General features: G+C 39.4%; 1 protein-coding gene across 1 annotated transcript; it reads left to right on the forward strand.

The window, feature by feature from the left end:
* The first annotated feature begins 200 nt into the window (after positions 1 to 200).
* On the forward strand, positions 201 to 22602 carry LOC105224203 (uncharacterized). The gene is made up of 12 exons (XM_049446534.1): positions 201 to 933; positions 13053 to 13195; positions 13353 to 13547; positions 13691 to 13782; positions 13977 to 14111; positions 16431 to 16588; positions 18233 to 18477; positions 18545 to 18688; positions 18762 to 19033; positions 19095 to 19193; positions 19254 to 19413; positions 21518 to 22602. Exons 1-12 carry the CDS (start codon positions 929 to 931, stop codon positions 21868 to 21870), a joined length of 2001 nt encoding a protein of 666 aa, XP_049302491.1. The 5' UTR covers positions 201 to 928; the 3' UTR covers positions 21871 to 22602.
* The last annotated feature ends 1006 nt before the right edge of the window (positions 22603 to 23608 follow it).

Here is a 23608-nt window from a genome sequence, read left to right on the forward strand (position 1 = left end):
GTGATGAGAGCAAAACGAGAGAGTGCGCATGTTTCGACGAAGCAAATGCAAAGAGCGATAAGTAAATACACATATATACATACATATGTCACAATATTGGCAATGAAATTGGAAAATGAGAAATTTTCACAAAAAAACTACTAAACGGGAAACGAAGGATTACAGAGAGAAAACTGCAATTTCGTTCAACAGTATGCGGTCCCGGCAAATTCAGTTCGTTTTATGAGCTTCGTGTGGGTACGTCGCATTTTCACGGTCGCAATGCAGAACGGCGATTTTTCAGTGCAATAGTTGTGGCACGCGCAGAGCGGCAGAGCAAACGCGGCGTGAGAGAGGGGCGTGGATTAGTAGTGAAAATAGAAAATCGACTATTATAAATGGGAAAAATCGCAAAAATATGCAAAACATATACAAATAAGTAGCATTAATTGCATTTTACTAGTGGCTAAAATTATGAAAGCGAATAAGTGAGTAAATTAGCCAAGTCAGCGCAGCTGATTGCTTATACGCAGCATTTTCGGAGGGGTGCAGTGAACAGTGAATCAAATAAAGCGCTTTGTGTGGCCAATTTAATTGTGTGAATTTTATACAAAATTAATGAAATTAAACAAATTTATGCAAATACAAATAACATAAATTTAACGAGCAAATAATTCGACTAAATACAACAACATTGCTGGCATTGAAAACCTGTGAAAATATTGAGAAGTATATACATACATACATATATAAAAATTTAATTTTGTATGTGCGCATAATCACGGCAATTGCTAATATTTGGCCGCGTGCCATTAAAAGCCTGAGAGGGCGACGGGCGACAGGCGCTTTTCTGCTGAAAAAAAACCCCGACATAGCATAGAGGCCGTAACAAAAAGCAAATAATTTATCATACAACCACATACACCTACATACCTACAGTGGCAAGAACATGAGGTGAGTGTAGATAGTAGTAAGTTTGCGCCACAAAAGTGCGCCAGGCAAGTGCCACTGCTCTCTTATGTACATAAATTATGGACATGGTGCTTGAACCATCTTGTTTCACGTTGATTGCCACCATAATCTTCTTCATTCTTCTCTAGCAGCGCATCAACGCATACATACAAATTCTCATCTATACAAGCGTTAGCAATCCTGGCGTGCCACTTGTGGTTCTTCAGTAAATTTATGCAAAAGTATGCAGTTTTCCCTCGACTTTGCCGCCCAATCCGTGGCTATTATCTTGTTGTACTTTCACTGAGTGGCGATTTGACGTAATTAGCATTTTGCTGTCACTTTTGTTTCGGTATTTTCATGCCTACAATTAGCATTTGCATTAGAGTAATCGATAAATTGATTTTTAATTTTGACCGCCAACAACTTATAGCTGCAGTAGTGAGCAAAATAAAAACATGTCTACATATCATATCATATTTCGGGACCTATCCGAACAATTTTGAACCAAATTATAAGATTCCGTTTGTTTTTATAACCTACGTATCGGTTAATATGTAAAATTAACATACGCCGATGATATTGATATGATTGACTCAACATCCACGCCATTAGTTTTACTTTCTGCAGACTGGATAAGGAAATATCTCCTGTCATCAAACAAGCAGTCGTTGCATTCGCGGCTTGACTCACATGTCATTGTGGACAGTCATAACTTTCACGACGCAGATTACAATAACAACCTTCAAATCCAACGCAGAATCACTCTTGTCAACAGGTGCTTCTTTGGATTGAGTAGACAATTGAGAAGTAAAATCTTCCCTCAATTATATAAGTCCATAAGTACCTCATTATTCGCGTCCAGCTATACGACGCGGAGGCTTGGAGAATGACATTATCTGATAAGTAGACTTTCGGGGTGTGGAGAAATGTTTTGCAACGGGGAATACCGTTGTTAATAGAACGATGAGCTGTACGATATATACGGCGACATTGACATATTTCAGCGAATCAGTCAAACGGCTGGCTAGATTACGTTGTCCGGATGGAAGAGAACACTCCAGCTTGGAAGGTTTTCGATTCAGATGGAAGCAGAAGAAGAGGAAGATCTTCAATTCGTTGGAGAGGTCAGGTGGAAAAAGACTTGGCTGCACACGGTGTCTCGAATTGATACCAAACTGCGAAAAGAAGAAACCAATTAAGCGATGTCTACGCCAGTAAAGAAAAAAATTAACTGAAAGTATAATATTGGATATATCTTTATATATATAAATCTTCTGACCGTGTGTTTGCATTTGAACTGCTCCTAAACGGATGGACCGATTATGATGAACTTTTGTGTGTATATTCAAGGAGATTCGATAATGGTTTAGATTTACAATTTGGTCCACTGGAAAATGTTTTTTAAATAATTTTTTTCATTTTTAATCAATTATTAATTTTGGAATGTTTGACCGATAGATGGCGCTACCAAACCTATCAAACCTTAAATTTGCGTAAACGTGCATTAAAGAAAACGATGCCAAAGTAAAAGGCGACATCTGTGGATCAAGTTTTATATTGTGGACAGAGTTGTTCGTTCTTAAGTAATAAATTGGGTGATTGGGGATGGAGTCATGTGTAGAAGTTCACGCAAGTGAGGAAAGTTCTCTGATCGCCATTCACTTGGGAGTGGCCAGAAACGATTCTTTTACATATGACTCAAGCAGCTCACGACTTCCGGTCTTTGACCAAGTATCCTCTGGGTAGCCTAAGAACATCCGTTTGGAGGCGAGCTAACGTGAGAAGGCGAAACATCCCCTGTATAGGGTTGTGCGCTGGGTTTGGGACCCGCCACGTAAAAAAAAACACCTCCAATGAAAAAGCAAACACAGCCTCGGATGAGAGACCCCCCTTTTGATGACGACCATGGAAAACGAAATAAGGACTATGATTTGAGGGCATGCACCTGGAATGTCCGGTCCCTTAATTGGGAAGGTGCCGCTGCCCAGCTGGTAGATGTCCTCGTAAAGATAAAGGCTGACATCACCGCCGTCCAAGAAATGCGATGGACGGGACAAGGACAGAGACGAGTAGGTCCTTTGTGACATTTTACTACAGTGGCCATATAAAGGAGCGCAAGTTTGGTGTTGGATTCGTGGTGGGAGAGAGACTCCGTCGCCGAGTACTATCATTCACTCCGGAGAATGAACGTCTAGCCACAATCCGCATCAAAGCGAGGTTCTTCAACATATCGCTGATTTGCGCCCACGCCCGACGGAAGAGAAGGACGATGTGACCAAAGATGCTTTTTATGAGTGCTTGGAGCGCACTTATGAGAGATGCCCCCGCCACGATGTCAAAATCGTGCTTGGCGACTTCAACGCCAGGGTGGGCAAAGAAGGTATCTTTGGCACTACGGTCGGTAAATTCAGCCTCCACGAGGAAAACATCCCCAAATGGGTTGAGGCTGATCGACTTCGCCGGGGCCCGAAATAGGTTATCTGTAGTACTAGATTCCAGCATAAGAAGATACATCAAGCTACCTGGCTGTCTCCGGATCGAAAAAACCACCAACCAGATCGATCATGTTGTGATAGACGGAAGACACCATCTCCAGTGTTTTAGATGTGCGTGCGCTCCGAGGTCCTAACATCCGACTCGGACCACTATCTTGTTGCAGCCAAGATTCGCACCCGCCTCTGTGCAGCAAAAACGCACGCCAACAAAACACAAGGAAGGTTCGAACGTCGAGAAGCTGCAATCACAACAGACAGCCGAACGATTTTCTACCGGCTTGCACTCCTGCTCTCTGAGAGCACTCGTCAACAACTCGGTATAAGGGAACTGTGGGACGGCATTTCAAAACTCCTTACGTACAGCTGCAACCGAAACCATGGTTTTCGGAAAGTGCAAAAGAGAACAGCTGGTACGATGAAGGAGTGCCGTGTCGCAGCGGAGAGAAAACAGGCTGCCTACCTCGCAACGTTACGATCGACCACAACACGTGCGGGATGGGATAGATACCGAGAGTTGAAGAGGGAAGCGAGACGCATTTGCAGACAGAGAAGAAGAAAGAGGCCGAAATGCGTGAGTACGAACAGCTTGATAAGCTGGCCGACAGGGGTAATGCTCGAAAATTCTACGAAAAAATGCGGCGACTTACAGAAGGTTTCAAGACCGAGCATACTCCTGTAGAACCCCCAAAGGTGATCTAGCCACCGATGCCCAGAGCATACTTAGATTATGGAAGGGAACACTTCTCCAGCCTGCTGAATGGCAGTGAACACATCGCACCAGGAGAAGGCGAACCCGATACCCCAATCGATGACGATGGAGCAGACGTTCCATTGCCCGACCATGACGAAGTTCGAATAGCAGTTGCCCGCCTGAAGAACAACAAAGCGGCAGGGGCAGCGGATTGCCGGCCGAGCTATTCAAACACGGCGGCGAAGAACTGATAAGGAGCATGCATCAGCTTCTTTGCAAAATATGGTCGGATGAGAGCAATGCCCAACGATTGGAATTTAAGTGTGCTATGCCCAATCCATAAGAAAGGAGACCCCACAATCTGCGCCAACTACCGTGGGATTAGCCTCCTCAACATCGCGTACAAAGGTTCTATCGAGCGTATTGTGGAAAGATTAAAGCCCACCGTCAACAAACTGATTGGACCTTATCAGTGTGGCTTCAGACCTGGAAAAATCAACAACCGACCAGATATTCACCATGCGCCCAAATCTTGGAAAAGACCCGTGAAAGGAGAATCGACACTCACCACCTATTCGTCGATTTCAAAGCTGCTTTCGATAGCACGAAAAGGAGCTGCCTTTATGCCGCAATGTCTGAATTTGGTATCCCCGCAAAACTAATACGGCTGTGTAAACTGACGTTGAGCGGGACCAAAAGCTCCGTCAGGATCGGGAAGGACCTCTCCGAGCCGTTCGATACCAAACGAGGTTTCAGACAAGGCGACTCCCTATCGTGCGACTTTTTCAATCTGCTGCTGGAGAAAATTATTAGAGCTGCAGAACTGAACCGAGCAGGTACAATCTTTTATAAGAGTGTACAGCTGCTGGCGTATGCCGATGATATTGATATCATCGGTCTCAACACCCGCGCCGTTAGTTCTGCTTTCTCCAGACTGAACAAGGAAGCAACGCAAATGGGTCTGGCAGTGAACGAGGGCAAGACGAAATATCTCCTGTCATCAAACAAACAGTCGTCGCACTCGCGACTTGGCACTCACGTCACTGTTGACAGTCTCATAACTTTGAAGTTGTAGATAATTTCGTCTATTTAGGAACCAGCATTAACACCACCAACAATGTCAGCCTAGAAATCCAACGCAGGATTACTCTTGCCAACAGGTGCTACTTCGGACTGGAGTAGGCAATTGAAAAGTAAAGTCCTCTCTCGACGAACAAAAACCAAACTCTATAAGTCGCTCATAATTCCCGTCCTGCTATATGGTGCAGAGGCTTGGACGATGACAACAACCGATGAGTCGACGTTGCGAGTTTTCGAGAGAAAAGTTCTGCGGAAGATTTATGGTCCTTTGCGCGTTGGCCACGGCGAATACGGCATTCGATGGAACGATGAGCTGTACGAGATATACGACGACATTAACATAGTTCAGCGAATTAAAAGACAGCGGCTACGCTGGCTAGGTCATGTTGTCCGGATGGATAAAAAAACACTCCAGCTCTGAAAGTATTCGACGCAGTACGCCGCGGGAAGCAGAGGAAGAGGAAGACCTCCACTCCGGTGGAAGGACCAAGTGGAGAAGGACCTGGCCTCGCTTGGAATATCCAATTGGCGCCACGTAGCGAAGAGAAGAAAACGATTGGCGCGCTGTTGTTTGACTCGGCTATAATCGCGTAAGCGGTGTCTACGCCAGTAAAGAAGAAGAAGATTCAATACATCTATGGGTAGCTATATCACTTTTTTTCATACCTGCTAAATATTGGAGGGGGTATCTTGACAGGCAATTTAAAATTGCAAAAGGTCTGGCATAAAAAAATAGCGGCATAACTGAAGTGTTGATACAAAATTTGAGATATACAGAAATCTTTTCGAAGCATTGCACAGAGCAATGCAATATTTAAACGGGAACGATGAATACATATGTATATGCGTACAATTTCAAACTGATCCTTCCTGAAAAATAATAAAATTGCTAAATATTGGGAATGGTAGAATAGAACTGCAATCAAATACACAATGCAATGAATTAAAACTGGCTCATTTATTATTCGATGAATAATATACTACGGGCATCCCAAAAGACTGATGCCATAATCTTGCCAGCCGATTTTTTTTGTCTTTCCACGCTTGAGAACCGTTTCTTAATATGCAGTCCACTAGGCTGACAATCGATTGGACTCGATTGATTTCACTGATGCACAGCCCAAATTCAATAGTATTTTTACCCCAAAAACCAATTCTTTCTTAACGCACGAAATTCTTTATGATTCATTTTTTTGTAAACTAACACAAGTTGCTTCACCAAAAATGCGATTATTCCTTAACTAATACTTATAATCTAACTAATGGAAATCATATAGATGGTATAATAGTACTACCTATGTAACAGCCACAGTAAAACTTGGGCGGGTCCTCTAGTAGTATTATATAATCTAAGTATTTGAAATTTGTCAACGAATTACCCAATATGTTGGCTTTTGTATGAGTTATGCATTTATATAGTAAAATTGTTTAGAAATGCGCTCTACCTTTTATACCTAGGCAATGTTGACAGTCAGTGCAATCAACTCAGTCTATTTCTGCCTCCAATATTTTCTGTGGAGTGATCCGACTTTTCACCTGACCTTACTTCGTTTGCGTTGGTCAAAATGTGAGATAATTTAGCGAAAATAAATGGACAAGATATCTAAAAAATTTTATTGTTTGTTTCTTATCTCTAATGTAATAAATTCCGAACCCCAGATTTACATTTTCCACATCAACTATATATGTACAGTCTGTAAAGTAAGAGCGTGGTCGTGTTAATTTATAAAAAAGATTATTTTATGACACTTTCATATTTATATTTACTATACACATTACATACAATGACGCAATTTGGTCAATAATATGTCCAGTCACCTCCGGCGTCGATAATTGCCTGGCATCTCCGAGGCATGCTTTCTACTAATTTGGCGGCGTATTCTAGTGGCAAGGATCTCCAGATCTGATGAAATTCGTAAGACAAGTGCTTCAAAGTGTATGTGCGTCTTCCACTAAAACTCTGTTTAATATATGCCCACACATTTTCAATAAGGTTTGCATCGGGCGACTGCGACGGCCAATCCAATGTAACGATGCCAGATTGAGTTTTTCACTGAGTACAGAGCTTGCTGCGGTGTTTAGGATCGTTGTCCTCCTGCAGAATCCAATCAAATGGCAGTCAAACCTTTTTGTAGATTTTTATCATTTTCTCGGCATTTAGGTTGTCAGTAAAGAGGTACAAAGTGCCGAATCCCTTCTTTGAGAAACAGCCCCAAAGATGCACCTTTATTCCATTGTTTTACGGTCCGCTGAACAGCCTATTGGTGGAAGTTGACCAGGCTCGCGTGAGGACAGAACGTGCCCATATAGAACATTCATCAGTAAAAATTCAAAATCTCTATCAATATTCTCATGCGCCCAAGCGAGTCGCTTTGTCACAAGTTTTTTAGTCAACAGAGGCTTCTTCATTGTGTCTCGCCATTTCAGATCATGAGTATGAAGAAGGGTTCGGATAGTTTCGTAGGATATATCTAAACCTTTTGCAATTAATTTTGCTTGTCCTTGCCGCAGTGTTAAAGCAGGATTCCGCGAAAATAGATTCACTATTCTTCTTCCATTTTTTTGTTCACTTTTCTTATCGAACCCCCATCTGGTAAATCATCGACATTTTTAGCCACTTTATATCGCTGCATCCACTTCTGTACAAATGACTTCGACTTTCTCATATATTTAGTAGCTGCTGATTGCGACATTTTGGGACCTTTCGGGTGGATGCAAAGGAACACAGCTTCGTAGCGCGACGTGTACTTAGCACTCATGGCGTTTAACGTGATTCTCTTTCAAAAGATCAACGACAACTGAACCTTTGTTGACAATGCATCAAGGACAAAGCTTCCCTCTATCGGCTCGCGAAGGATTTAGAGCGAAATCTTTCATTAACTGCCGATAAAGTGGACCACGCTCTTACTTGACAGACTGTATGTGATGCATGCAAATATAATATTTCATACACTACTGTGCATATACTATGCATATGTTTTTGTAAGTTAACTAAGCACAACAATGCATAATAGTGTTATCGATATAACTTGAGCATGTACGTTAAGCTTTTAATACAACAATACATGTTCATAGTGTTGAGTAAGCAGATAATTAAATTTCTTGCCTTCTATCGCAGTCCATGCTTATGTCTGTCCCAGCGGTGCTATATTGGTAGAAAATTAACCGAGATAAGCATTTATTTATTATTAAAGAACGCAATTGGAGAAGTTAAGTTAAACTAATTTCATCTTAGCCGTGGAAGCCTGCAGGAAAGAAATGTAAAAGGAATACAAGGCCTCTTTAAAATTGCATAAAAATTGAAAATGGTCTTTTGAGATTAACATTTTTGGGAGTAACATTGTATTTTAAAATTTTGTTTAAGATCGCAAAGTTCTAATTGTAGCATCTATTGAATACAGATGTGGCTACGAACTGACGATGGACTTGAAGCAAGTGTCTTGCTATACGAGTATATCTATAAATATGAAAGAATCTTCATACTTTTCGCCAAGCGAGTTTGTGCGATGGTTTTGGGGCCTGTTATCTAAAAACCACCTCCAATGAAAAAGAGACAAGATAGATATCCTTAATTGGTAAGATGCCGCTGTCCAACTTGTTGACGTCCTCGCAAAAATAAAGGCTGACATCACCCACAGCTACAAATGGTAAATTTAGTCTCCTCGGCGAACCATCTGAAAATGTGTGGGATTGATGGAATTCGGAGGCACCGGAAATATGATGGCTGTTTCTGCATTGAAAGCTCAAAATCAGATTGATTATGTTATAACAGGTCGGTTTTCTCGCACTCCTGGTCGTTTTGGGACGGTTTTTTTTGACAGATTACGTGTGAGTCGGGTTAAGCTCTCATGTTATTTTTGTGAAGTATTGTTTGGCATTCCATCAGGGAAAGACTTACGTTTGAACAATGTTTACAAATCGTTCAACTTTATTACGAAAATTTACGTTCTGTAAAGAATGTGTTTCGCGCGCTTTGCTCAACATATGGTAAGCATAATCGGCCTACTGAGCCTACTATTCGCAACACCATCACCGATTTTGAGACCCAGCATTCATTATTGGAAAATATTCGACAGAATATACCATATCCAGCACGCAATGAAGAGAACATAGCAGCCGTAGCTGAAAGTATTCACGAAGACTGTGGAGTCGATTCTGCGCCGTTCGCAGTAACTCAAACTGACGTTTGACGTATTTTACTTCGAGTTCTTAAATTGAAAAAAGCTTGATTTGAAGCTGCTCGAATTTCTTAAGGGACATCTCTTCGCTCTAAGGGCTCTTGAAAAGTTCCAAGAAGATCCGACATTTTAGAGTCAAATTTTGTTCAACAATGAGATCAATGAGTATGTAAACAAGCAAAACGAGTCATCGAAAATGGGACTCAACGGATGGAGCATCCGAGACGTAGCCGCGGCCAACATTTGATCTTCTTCATATATGAATGATAATAAACATTTCTTCTTAAATTTCTATTTTTTTTTCTTAAAAAGCGGGGAACATCGAAATAGATCATCCTTTAATAACATTAGGGGAAAGTATGGACCGACTCAACTCATAGAGATGTGGAAGTTAAAGGAAAATATTGATTGGTTCAAATAATAATGAACATTATAGTTATCAACTACAAAGTATATCTCTATTATAAAATTCGTAATTAAAATAATCTGTTATCCTGAAAATATTGAATTGAATCTGTGTGTAACGTTGCTATTTCAAGCCACGAACTAGGCTTGTAAAAGCCCAAAGTATAGCTTTCACACTTGCTGGCACGACATGAAGCTCAACCGTAGTAAATCGCTTTTAATCAAAAAAGTAATATGTGTTGCTCCCACATATTACTAATGCATATAATATACAAACGTACATGCTTTCTATCCATTATGTGGGTTGCCGTCTACTTGTAGTAGCAGCCGGAGTGACGGAGACGCTTGTTGCCTACTTACCATATGCAACTAGGTTTTGTCGTTAGGGAAATCCGCCAGGATGTTGTGAAAAATTGTTGACTGATGAAAGGTTAGAGTCTGCAGAATTAACAAGCTAAACAATAGCGCTCACAACACAGTTTATACCCACACATATTTGAGTAAATTAACAACATACTATACTATAGGCAGTGCAATGAAGGAGCAAACTACTTAGTGCTTCCTTGTGAGGTTTCTCATGACAAAGAAAACACTGTGTATGAAAAATACATACATGTATGTACATATGTATATACTCCTACAACTAATATGCGCTTACGGTTGGCGTTGGGTCGGGAATTTTAGTCATTGAGAGTTTTTATTTGCAGCTAAAGTGGGTAGATACTGTCTTAAGAAGGTACAAGTACTAAAAATTTAAGCGTTATTGAATAAAGATTTAAGTCGAATTTGGGACGAAAATGAATGTATCTAACATCGCTTGTTTTTTATCACTTTTGCACATAACTTCATTAAAGCAACATATTTATTAATTAACATTATTGGAATAAGGTTAACTATTTGGACAGAAATCCATCACTAGTTTTTCATGTTTTCAAACAACTGTACAAGTTTCATCGAAATCTACAGAGTGGTTTTCAAGTTGCAGTGGTCACCAGTTTAAAAAATATGGTTATGAGCCAAACGTATTCGAAGTTTTACACTTTACCGCCACCAACATCAACTGATAATCAAGACGTCAATAAAATAAAGGAATTTATGCTTGCGAATCTACGATTAACAGTCAGAGATATTACTGCCATCGTTGGCATATCGGAAGGAAGAGTGAAAAACTATTTTCAACGATCATTTAGGCCTAAGAAAAGTGAAAGTACAATTGGTTCTAAAATTACTCGATTCTTTCGAAAATCAGCGTGTAACAAAGTTTCCGACTACCAGAATGTCATTAAATGTATTATTGCTGCCGGTCAGTCTTGGATCTATACTTAAGACCCGTAAATAGACGATCAATCGGCCGAATGTCGTGGCAAAGGGTAGGTCAGAAATCAAGGTCAAACTGTCAACAAGGAATATGAATTGAGTGCTGCGGGGAAACCGTTTTGAGTCAACTGAAGATATTAAATGTGAATCGCAACGGGCATTTGTTGGCAGGATAACTCCTCAGAGGATAATCTAAATTTTAAACTTTTACTTAGAACTTGAACAAAGGAAAAACCTTAAAATTGGATTTTTGGCAGACAGTTTTACGAAAAAATGAAAATTTCAGTAAAAATTACGAGACATTTTTTTTTGTAATCGAAAAAAAACTTTCGTCCAAATCTTTAAGAAAATTATTTCAAAGACCTGTGTAAAATTTCATGAAGATCGCTACAGTCTTTCCCGAGAAATCTTGCCAGTTGCGAGAAAAACGCGTTTAAAACGACGCACTTAACCTAGCTAATCTCGAGCGCACAAGTTCTCAAGACTGTATCTTCGAAACTATTATTCAGATCAATTTGATCAAATTTAGAAAAATATTCTAGAGGTTTTGTACAATTTAATAAGACAATAAAAACTCGATTTTTTTCGAAACCCGTAGACCCATATAACCCCTTAACCATTGTTTCGCGGATTTGAAAAAACGTTGGCACAATTGTTTTGAGGCCAAGGAAGAATATTTTGAGGAGGACGACGTAGATTTTGATGAATAAATTAAGAATTTTAAAATTATGAACAAATTCCTACTATTTTTTGCCTTCAGTAGTATGTATGTCGGAAGAGCTGTGCAGTGGAACAGCTTGTTTACCAATTCTATTACCGCCTACTTTTAAAACCGTGTAACACAATGTTTTAGCTAAATTAAATAACCGACGACATGACATAATTTTAATTCTATTTAAATAGTAGATTTTGTAAAAAATTGCTGACTCAGTCTGTTCACGACTGTAGTTTGCTGAAAAAATAAATGGAGCGTAGTGTATGCTCTACTGTTTGTTTAGCTTAAGTTTTAGTAAGGGTCTTACATGTGAAATTGCCAGCAATTGCAATCCAATTAGATAAGTTTGTTTGATAAACTTATATATTCTTCTTCTTCATCTTCTGTGGCACTATAACTGTGAGTCGAACGAAGCCGAGACCACAAAACTTCGTCAGTTGCCTTTATGCTTGGTGAGTTCCAACCAGCTGCACATCTTAAGTGCTAACAGGAGGCTACATGATCCTTTGCTTTCATTGTTCAACAATAGTCCTCGAAAAGAGAGCTTTTCACAGTATTATCTTCCATGCGAACGATATGATCCAGCTATTAGATTTTTACTATATCCATGCCGCCGTCGTGCTCATTCAGTTCGTGGTACTAACTTCTTCGATATTCATCGCTCAATCGGACGGCTTCAAATATGATATGATACGGAGAATTTTTCTCTTGAATGCTCTAAGTGTTTCCTTATTTCAGTTCGTCATCGTCCATGTTTCTACGCTGTATAATAGAACAGGAAAAATGACAGACTTATAGAGAGTAATTTTTGTTCATAAAGAGATCTGCTTCTCAATTGCTTACAGATCTCAAAGTAGCCCCTGTTGGCAAGAGTTATTCAGTACTTGAACTCCGTACTTAAATTATTGGTGGAATTTATGCTGATTCTGAGTCATAGAAACTCTTTAACTTTTCCAAGTTTTTGGTTTCCATTTCTTGTCGATACGTAATCATAGAAAGTCAAGGGCCCATATTTCAACACCGAATTTATTTTTCACCAATCTTATTTATCAAATCTGCGAACACAAGTTATTTTCCAAAATGAAAACAACTGACTCGGTAGCAAAAAGATTTATGATAATGAAGATGTATTTGAAAAAATTAAATTTTAACACCACTTAGGCCCTACTTGACGTGAAATAAAAATTATTCAAACTCTCCGCAAACTAATTAATAACTTAATCTCATTCTATTTGCAGTGAGGCCAAACTTTTTGACGGCAGTTCCGGCCGTTTGGCGCTCGGTTCAACAGTCGTTGTGTTCTGTCTGTTCTACAATAACGCTTGCGGACCGGCAATAGTGTTTGCCAATTTCCTCGCCTTCACCTATGGCGCAATGGCAGGTGAGTGGGCAATTATACCGTATATAATCACTAGGCACCGTCGACAAATTTTAATTTTCTTTTGTAGATAATAATCATTATCACTAATAAGAATTACACTACTAATAATTATCCCACTTAACGTATCTTTTCTTCCTGTCTCTCTCTTTCTGCTCAGCTTACTGCAAGGCCCATTTGAAAACCCTCCAAATGCCGTACATTCGGGCGAGCAACAAATTCGACTACACCTGCCTATTTCTCGCCACGTGGTTGGATGTGTTGGCGGTGCTTTGTGCCTGTGTTGCCCTAGCGCGTACCATGAGCACCTGCTTGGATGCCATGACGGGTGGCATGGCGCACATACTGATTTTAGGTAAGCCAACTGCTGGTGGTAAATTGACTTATTATGCATATTCAAATTCAATTAGAAATTGTGTTATGTTTACTTTTCGGTGGCACTGTGTGCAATTTTATCTCAACACATTTGCTAAGTCAGATTTTTTGGCATACTTTTAGGCCGCAATTCATCGCCGTACGAGCCGTGGCCGGATGTGCTGGGTGTTGCCGTCGTCATTATAATTACAGTTATGTTCATGCTGGGACTGGACGTGAGTACATACATATTTCTGAAGAAATACATATACATATGGATGTAAAGAAGTTATCGTTCAAGAACTTAAAATATCTTGTTACTTTCTCAGACCATTTTTTTCAAATTTTAACACACTTGAAGGTTAACCTTTACATTTGCTTGAAAATTGTTTACTATTTCTGTTTATTCCTTTTAATTCTAACGCTGTAGCATTCAAATGTCTTCCATATCATCATGTGGTGCGGCATGATCATCCTGAACTTGTGCCCGCCGGCCGCGGCTTGCTGGAAAGGCGATATTTTGGAGTGGACACGATATTGGTTTCGGCCAGACGACTTTATTAGTGTGAGTAAGCGCAATATGTATTATTATATCGTATACCTCTGTATGTGTTGTGATCAAAACTGACCCGGATCGGTTCTTTAAAACGGCGATTCGATAAACATGTTTTCCTAGACTGATTCAAACTTTTTTCTATTCATGTTTGATCGCCATTTGTCAATTGAAGTGTGTTTTGCAACTATTTTTTAAGACGCGAAAATTTTGTGGGCCGATTTTTACCATAAAAAGAAATTGAAAAACCAGTTTGATATGGTTACGAAATCTTTAAATATGTTGAAGCAATGTACTTTATAATGAACACAAATATTTGAGTAGCATAGAGCATTTAGTGAAGGTTGTGATGCCATCAAAAATTTATCTCATGCGAGCCATCTATTCACCTCCGCTAATGGGGTTAACATTGGAAAAGTTAAAGAAACAGTGCTTAAAAAATGTCGTGTTGGCAGCAGAGAGATAGTAGAGGATCTCAGCATTTCTTATGGATCGACTCAATATATTTTGGTTAGTATTACGAAGCCTGGCAATGTTTGAGTCATGGCAAGAAAGAATCTTGTGTAAAAATTACGTCGAGTGGAGGTCATAAAATAGATGCTTGAGGACCCTACTTTCTTTTAAGACACGTATAGGAAAATTTTGTTTGTTTTATCAGTCCCGGTCAAATTTCGAACGAATTTACCCATACTTGTTGTAAGAAATCATGAAAGGAAATGCAATAAAAAAGAAAAAAATTAAAAAATTGTATTAATGTTATGATCAAAAGTATGTTTACCATTCAATTTGGGGCAAGTGACCACCTCGACAAACTCGAATAAAATCCGGCCAAGAGCTGAGTCCAATTTTCAACCGTTTCTTGTAGTAATCGACGCTGAGTGTCAGTAATAACGAATATTTTCTTACAAGTCGTCAATCGATTTGGACTTATCTGCGTAGACATAAGACCACAAAAAATAGTTCAGCGATGTTAAAAGCAATGATATTGGAGGCTTTGTCAATGGTCTAAGACACGAGATAACACATTAATTAAAACTTTTCTTCAATGAATGGGGTTTTTCGTTTGGTTATGACAAGTAGCCCCGTCTTGTTGGAACCAAAGGTCGCCCACATTGAAATCCTCCAATTCACGCACAGAAAAAGTCATTAATCATGTCTCTATAGCGTTCCTCATTGCCTGTAACATTACGGCCGACATCATTTTTGAAGAATTACTTGTATGAACCAATGATTCCCTCTGCCCACATAGCACACCAAACAGTGACTTTTGGAGGATGCAACGGCGTTTCAATAATGGCTTGCGGATTATCACCACTCAAAATGCGACCATTTAGTTTATGACATTCAACGAAAAGTGAGCTTCGTCGCGCAACAAAATATTCTAGTGAAAATTGGAATCGGTGGTCCTATCGTTTTGGACTCATTTATCAATAGTCTTGATGGTTTTTCTTCATAAATTCATACACAAGTTGGATCTTGTAAGTCCGCAAACCAAGATCCTTCCGCAAAATTTTCCAGAAAGTGGATGGGCACAGCTCCAATTGTTGCGCGCGTTGAATGAGGTCTTCGTCGATCTTTTACTCCACAGAAGTAATATCATTTGTACTGTATTGATTGATTATGTCGACCGAATATTGGACGCGGCGCGCGACGAGTCAAGCGAACCGAACCGTTATTTTGGAAATAAATTTGTACGATTTGAATTACTATGAATTACGAATTGCCAGACCAAATTCAGTATATCTCAAACAAAAGTCTTTTTCAAAGGGCTAACTTCGAAAAAAGTATTGTCTAATTGGAAACCTTATACATTTAAAAACAACACCCGTTATGTACTCTGTGTAGTGTATATGTACTTGTATATTTTTGTTTACTTTGTCGCATTTACGACGCCAATGATTGGGTAATTTGTTGCACAAGTTCTCGGCTCCCCTTTGACTTACGACCGTTTGTAGCAATTATTCTGATTTTCTGTGGTTTGCTGTTTGCAAATCTCTCTCAGCGCGCTTTCTACAATTGCCAACAGCGCGGTGCATGTTGTGTGTTTACTGGTGTGGTTTAATGAATAGAAACCGAATGCATTAAGAAAGATGAGAAAGCGTAGATTTGTACGCCTAAGCAGAAACCATTTTAATTTGTGTATTTTATAAGGTTTAATATTAAAGTGAGATTGTAATGATAAAAGGAGCGAAGAGAAGGGGAATTTAAGTAGTTATTGCTAGTATGGTTGAAAATATATACCTAATTCGGATAAGATTATAAGATTATATATGTATTTGACGTCTTTACATATATATATTTTTTTATATAATATATTTTCTATTCTTACAGCTTCTATTTCCGGCGGCACAACTTACCTTTGCTTATCCCCGAGAGTTGCCACTGCCCAATTCATTCCTTGAGCGTTTCAAGGGGTTTGGAAAATTCTTCAGAACTCACTTCATCTTGTGCTTGACGATAGTATCCCTATCATTTTTGGTACATCACAAGTAAGTTATAAAAATTTGTGTTACTGAAAATAGTAATTAAGTATTGAAATGAATTCCTAATGGAACATCTTTGGTTTTTATTTAACGACATAAATCAAATGATATTTTTCAATTTTCAAATAGTTGTTATCGAAAACAAATCCTTCGTCTAAGTCTATAGGAATTGTACCTCAAAGATCTGTGTAAAATTTCATAAAGATCGGTTGAGTAGTTCTCGAGAAATCTTGTCGACGACTTCAAAAACACGAGAAAAACACGTTTAAAGGTGGCGCACTTAACCTAGCTAGCCTCGAGCGCACAATTTTTCAAGGCTGTATCTGTATCGAACCTGTTACTCGGTTAAACTTAAAATTTTAGGACAGTATTAAAGAGGTCTACAACATTTAATAAGAAAATACAAAAAATTCCATTTTTTTGAAATCCGTAAACCCATGTAACCCTAAAAGACTTCTTTATTGGCAGTGGATGCACCAACCCTAAAAGAAGCCGCAGAAGTATTTCTGCTGGCTTGGCTTGGCAGTCTGAAACAATGTCCATTCCCCACGCTCATTTCTAGGACAAAGCATAGATCTAGAGTTTTTTTTTGCGAGAATATACCTAAACCTTTAATATTCGACACACCATTCTATGTTTTCGCAGAAGGTTATCCACGAAGCTTTCATTGTCTTTTTATATTCGCTTTGTATAGAGCAAGTCCTCCCTTACGCAGCGATCAGTCACTGCTAGAAAAACTTTCTCAGACTTTATTGAACAGTCTTCTACTTCAAGACTTATTTGATCCCATTAGCTCTCAGTCGAATCTTTCCTTAGCAAGTCAGGAAGTAGTTCCACTTCGCCATCATGAAGCTATAGGTCGATATCAAACAGAGTACAGCGCCGTCCTCTAGGTTGGCGGTAAGGATATCCTCGTTACTGAAAAGGGGTAGAAGAAAAATACTTAGTTCATTTCTGAATAACAAACAAGTACTGGTTCGGCTAGCAGCCTATGGCTTTTTGGTTCAACCCTGAGATGCCGTTGCTACTCAGCCATACATAGCTCCTGAATAAAGACAGCTTCACCTACGTCTATCGACGATGCGCCTTCAACACTCATCACATCCGAAAGAATGGCGTTGATTTCCATTTCCTTTTGGACTTCACATCCCTTCTCCTTCGTCCCTTCTAGAGTCTATGGCTTTTAACCATAATGTAGGCTTCGAAGTTGTGAATGTGTGAAGTTATAGCCAAAAAGTCTTGAGCAAATGATTATAAAAATTCTTCGGAATAGCAGTTAAATTCTTTTCTAATGATATTTATAATGGACAAAGTACAAAGTGCAATCGTGGTTGTCAACAAGATAGCAGTAGATCTACTGTCCTTGCTCTTTCGCAAAACTAAGTGTGAAACGAGGTAAATCTCAAATACCAAAGCTAGAGAAGTATAATACTTTCAGATACATAAGGCTTATTAGTTATATGGGGTCTAGGTTAAGTTTTCACTCCATTTTATTCATTCTAAGCACAAATATGCACCGTTATAAGAAGCTCAAAAATATTTCTATTAGGTATATGGTGACTAAGTAAGATATTGACCATTTACGCAATTTTTAGTCATAAGCCTCAAAATAATGCATATCAAAGAACCTCACCAATTTCTTCCTTTCAGACCAGTTAACGAATACATTGCCAATCCATTCTTCAACTTTCTGGACGATATTACTTTAGGCAAGCTAGTGCCAGCCGCTGCTTGTCTGCTCATGCTAACCTCATCAGCCGCATACTTGGAACTTTTTCCAGAACTCTATGGTTTGATAGTGCGTTTCGCTACCTCAGAATGGAAGGTGCTCTCAAAGCACGTCAGCTACGAAAGTTCCGAAAGCGGTAGTCCCGTGTTTGCCATATTTATAAGTGGTAGGTGTTAATGGAAATTCAATTTATGAAGCATTTTTGAACGAATTTATTATTTTTTACTTTGCAGGCAGCCTCTGTGCTATGTTGGCCTTTGCGTGTCCAATGCAACACCTCATCAACACGCTGGCGGCCAGCCATTTAGCCGCAGGCTTCTTAAGAGCTTTATACTTATTGTACATACCAGTCCGTCCAAAGTATATACAACGTTCCGGTAAATAATAGTTTCCTTTAAAATCATTTATAAATAGCTTAAACTAATTACGAGTATAATTATGCACCGCTAGGAGCGATTTCGTCACTTGCATATAGTCGGCTTAGCACAGCGGCCACCGCAACGGCTTCATACAAGCGTCCAGATGCGAAAAAGACCAGTAAGCGCAGCATATTGGGTGTCAACGTAGCCAATATAAGTACAGCGAAGAAACCAGCGCCGAAGAAGAAACCGAAAAAGGAGTTAGAAAAAGAATGGCTTTTGCTGGGTGAACCTACATCTCCGTGTCCTACACGCCAACCGACCGATGTCGAGTCCGCAATGCAGTCGAGCAGTAAACCAGTGGTATAATTGTTGGATTCTTTTCTTTGCATTCATAATAATATATGTATTTTCTTCTTTGCAGCCTTTGAATTTCATTTACCCGGAGGTAGTCGAGATCAGTGACTCGGACACCTCAACAGATATTGATGCGATTGTCGATGAATATAGACAGAAAATTCGGGTAAAACAAATGCGTTTACAGTAATAAAACCTTATCTAGGAATTTTTTTGTGCATTTCAGATTACAACTTCGAGCCTAATCGATATTAGCTCGCGTGTTCCGACGGTAATATCTTGGCGCTTTGCTTTGTTCATCATTTCTGTCGTACTCTTTGGCACAGTTTCATTCGCGTTCAATAGTATGCAGCAGAACCCACATGGCGAGATAATCTTCGGCTGTGGTAAGTGTTCAAATATAATGCTGTGAACTTATCTTCGGAAATATTAATTTTCAACACCTTTAGATATAAGTTTAGGTCCAAATTGGCATATTTAATGGCTCAGAAGATGCATCTTCTTAACCAAACGTCCCACTTTTGGTATTCACTACTAGACCCCAGTAGATATTCTTCTTCTTTATTGGCGTAGACACCGCTTACACGATAAAGCCGTTCTTCAGGGGGATTCTAAAACCCAGCGCATAACCCTGTCGAGAGATCGTTCGCTTTTTCACTTTATCTCGCCTTCAAGCTTCAGCCATATGTAAAAGAATCGCTTCTGAATGGAACTTTACTCACTTGTACACATGCTTCCAGCCTCGCTCTAGGAATTGGCTAGATATAATGCATGTGAAGTAATGGAGTGGGAAGCTCGAAATATTTGTCTTACGGCGCCACAAAACGGCAAAAGGTGGTTTTGGGAGTTTCGTAGATATTGGTAGAAGTCTCGATATGCGTTCGGAAGACCCTTAAATACTGTCATCTCGTTTCATTGTTGTGTTCAAACCATTTGGTGACCTTAATGAATCTATTTACCTCCGTTATGCTTTTTGTAGATAGACAATCAAGGTTTAATACCAGATGGATATCAATAATTCTATGTCGGGCTTGCGTTCAAACTGGGTCTTCACAACTGTGCCTTTACATCCTTCCAGTTGGAAGTTGAGGAAAATTTTGCTAAGGGAATGTTCTCTAAATGGGCAAAGCCTCGTTGTGATAGCTGTACGTCCACGTATTCCATATGTACTTTTCTTGGACCTATTTAAACATTTTTTAGTTCTTGTTTTCCCACAATTCGGCAAATTTTGCTGCGTTATCTTGCTTTTTTAGATTACCATCTGTTCTGAGCTATTTCTTCAAATTGAGTATTGGGCTTTCTCTTGATTGCTCCTAGCGTCGACTAGTGAAGATTTCTCAACGCGTCTGTTTTTTCGTTGCCGAAAATGCCAGTAAGCTTAAGCCTTTCATACATTTGTTGAACAAAATGGTATCTTTGGCGACGATAACACCTCTCTGCATCCTTCCGTAGTTCGTCAGAAAAACTCCATACCTAGTATTTTCAATAGAACTTTGTTAGCTGAGTTTGGTAGAGTAGAAAGATGGTGAGAGCGATATAAAGATCCTTGGAGTAGAATCTTGTAGAAAGGAAGATAAAATCGTGGTAGTTGGTCACTAGGATCAAACTCTAATCCATTGCTATCGGCCCATAGATGTAATCTTCTCAAATATCTTTCCATCATCTCACTGATTTTGGATGGAAACAACATTGACTTCATTATGACTATATCAAATGTAACCCCCAAACAACGAGGAAAAGGCGCCTCCACCCATCACCGTATATCGTTGACTTCTCGGGAAGTACGTGTTCATAAGAGCCTCAAATGATGTTCCAGCATTTATGGAAGATGCTACGATAATCGCGTGAGCGGTGTCTACGCCAGTAAAGAAGAAGAAGAACATAGCGATAATTCGAGATTCCGAGTGTAGCCAGATCCTTATCCACCTGGTCTTTGCAACAGAGTGGACGTCTTCCTTTTCCTCTGCTTCCCCGCCGGTTACGGCGACGAATACTATCAGAACTGGAGTGTTTTCATCCATTCGGACGACATGACCTAGCCAGCGTAGCCGCTGTCTTTTAATTTGCTGAACTATGTTAATGTCGTCGTATATCTCATACAGCTTGTCGTTCCATCGTCTGCGATATTCGTCGTTGCCAATGCGCAAAGGACGATAAATTTTTCGCAGAACTTGTAACGTCGACTCATACTCAGTCCAAAGTAGCACCTGTTGGCAAGAGATATTCTGCGTTGGGTTTCGAAGCTACCGTTGTTGTTTGGGTTAATTCTGGTTCCAAGATAGACGAAATTATAATTGTCAACAGTGACGTGGGAGCCAAGTCGCGTATACGACGACAGGAGTTATTTCGTCTTGCCCTCGTTCACTACCAGACCCACTTGCTTCAACTGGTTTATGTAGTCGAAAAAAACATTTTCATATTTTTTAGTTTTTATATCTTAAAGTCTATATAATTGTATATTATAAGTCCGCTCTTCTTTACATTTTCCAGGAACAATGATACTCAGTTCTATGTTATCATTGGTGCCACGCCACAAGGCCGGTGTCATCTGTTTGAATCCCGTTTTCTGTTGCTGCACCATTTTGACCAGTTGCGTTCTATTTGGCGCGTGTTGTTACTACGTCTGGCCGGCAATTGTCTTTTGGATAATTGCTGGTCTCATGTTATTACTGCGCTGCGACAATTGGTGTTGTGGTTGCTTCGAACACAGTGGTGGCACCATACAAGAACAGCTAATACCGAGCGATGCGCCGAAAACAATGACAAAATCAACAACAATACACATACCAGGCCCACCCACAAATCCAGTAACAGTACCAACTTTAGTGAATACGAGCAGGTGACAATTAGAAACCTCAGAGAGTGAAGACCTGAATGTGTGCGACTTCATAGAGAGCCGAAACGAAGATGACGAACTTTGTTGGAGCGAGTAGAAATATTAGTGAAAAAACTAGCAAAATGTAATGTTCAAACAACTGAGTACCTATTTGTGTCACCTGATATATTTGGTGTGAAATGTTGTGCCGCAGCCGTAGCCATAGTCATTGCCGTCTCCGTAATGCCGCCTGCTTGCCTGAAACTGCAAACGAGTAGAAAAAGCGTATTTTATAAGACAAATCCTCATCCAAAATCAGACGAAAATCCTACAGTTTGAGACAAGAAACTGGTGTATGAGTATTTATACTATTATATATTTATGTATTGTGTGCTTAATTTTAGTATTTACTTCAGATAAATATAAAGAAAATTTAGAGCACTAGGATTTGTATCTTGAATGATCGAATTGTACATATTACGATTAACAGTTACAAATATAATTTCTAGTTAAATAATATTGTATGTCATATGTGTTGGAAAAGCAGTTTTATAAAGATTAATTGAAAAACATGTGTGCTAAATTAAAAATAATCAAATTATAATAAAATATTTCATAATCATTCGGACTCATCAATTTAACATTTGAGTTGAAACAATTAGCTATACGAGCAAGCTCACTTTCGAGTGATATGTAAAAAATTACATAATTTAGGTAAATAAATTTTCGAAAATATCATGAAAATATTATATTTTAAATTGCATGGTCAATGTGTTTTTTTGTGCAAAGGTCTTGCTTAAAGGTATTTATGTACATACGTGTGACCCAATAGAGGTACTTTTTCAATAGCTTTGTTCACCCATCTTGAGACACAGCATTCACTATTGGCCGAATATTAACCGAACACACGCAGTGAAGAAAACAGTTAAGTGTACACGAAGTCCGTGGAGAATCGATTCGGTGCCATTCGCAGCAACTTGAACTGTGATATGAAACGACTTGACGCATTTTTCGCTCTACAGGCTCTTGAAAATTTCAAATTTTGTTCAACGATGAAGCCCATTTCTTACTCAATGGGTATGTAAACTAGCAAAACTGCCATATTTGGGACGAAGAGCAACATGAACAAAAACAAAAACTGCCATTTCATCCAAAAAAAAAACCGACGGTTTGGTGTGGTTTGTGGGCCAGTGGAGTCATCGGTCCATATTTCTTGATCAAAAATGATGCCGGTGAGAAGGTAACCGTCAATGACGACTGTTATCAATATTTGAGGCCCGATTATAAATAGATTTTAGATAAATAAGTGAGGATTGCACCGCGACCTAGGGTCTATTGTGCGCTCTCCTAGGTCACAACGAATCACTTAGCCACAGCATATTAATAAATTAGAATATAGTATACTGCTAGGTGCCATTGAGGCAATGTGATCCTTATTTGGAAACATGGATCCAATGATGTTTTTTCCTTCGCCTGCAGACTACTATGCAGTCAATTAGCAGGTTTTATGAAGTTTCAGGCTCAATGTCGCGGAGCCGGCAATTTGCACATGTTATATGAGTGCTTCTTGAGCTTACAATGTTTAGTATAGAAAGCAATAACTTTGAGTTTGTCCCTTGGAAGGCTGATTACATATTTAAGCCTATGGCCAATGGCACATGTCTTGAAGTTGTTGCCAATACCTCTCTCTCTGCCCTCTCTTGCATCCTTGCGGAGCAGCTTCTTTATGGTATGGGTACCAAGCGCATCGAGCCGCATCGGTTCGG

The sequence above is a fragment of the Bactrocera dorsalis genome, chromosome 1, assembly GCF_023373825.1.
Source record: "Bactrocera dorsalis isolate Fly_Bdor chromosome 1, ASM2337382v1, whole genome shotgun sequence".
In the NCBI taxonomy this organism is placed as follows: domain Eukaryota; kingdom Metazoa; phylum Arthropoda; class Insecta; order Diptera; family Tephritidae; genus Bactrocera; species Bactrocera dorsalis.

What these genes read in the sequence shown, in the direction of transcription:
- LOC105224203 (XM_049446534.1), top strand. An exon ending in GGCGCACATACTGATTTTAG is followed by an intron (nt 13,548 to 13,690) that starts GTAAGCCAACTG and finishes GCATACTTTTAG; the next exon opens with GCCGCAATTCATCGCCGTAC. An exon ending in AATATAGACAGAAAATTCGG is followed by an intron (nt 19,194 to 19,253) that starts GTAAAACAAATG and finishes TGTGCATTTCAG; the next exon opens with ATTACAACTTCGAGCCTAAT.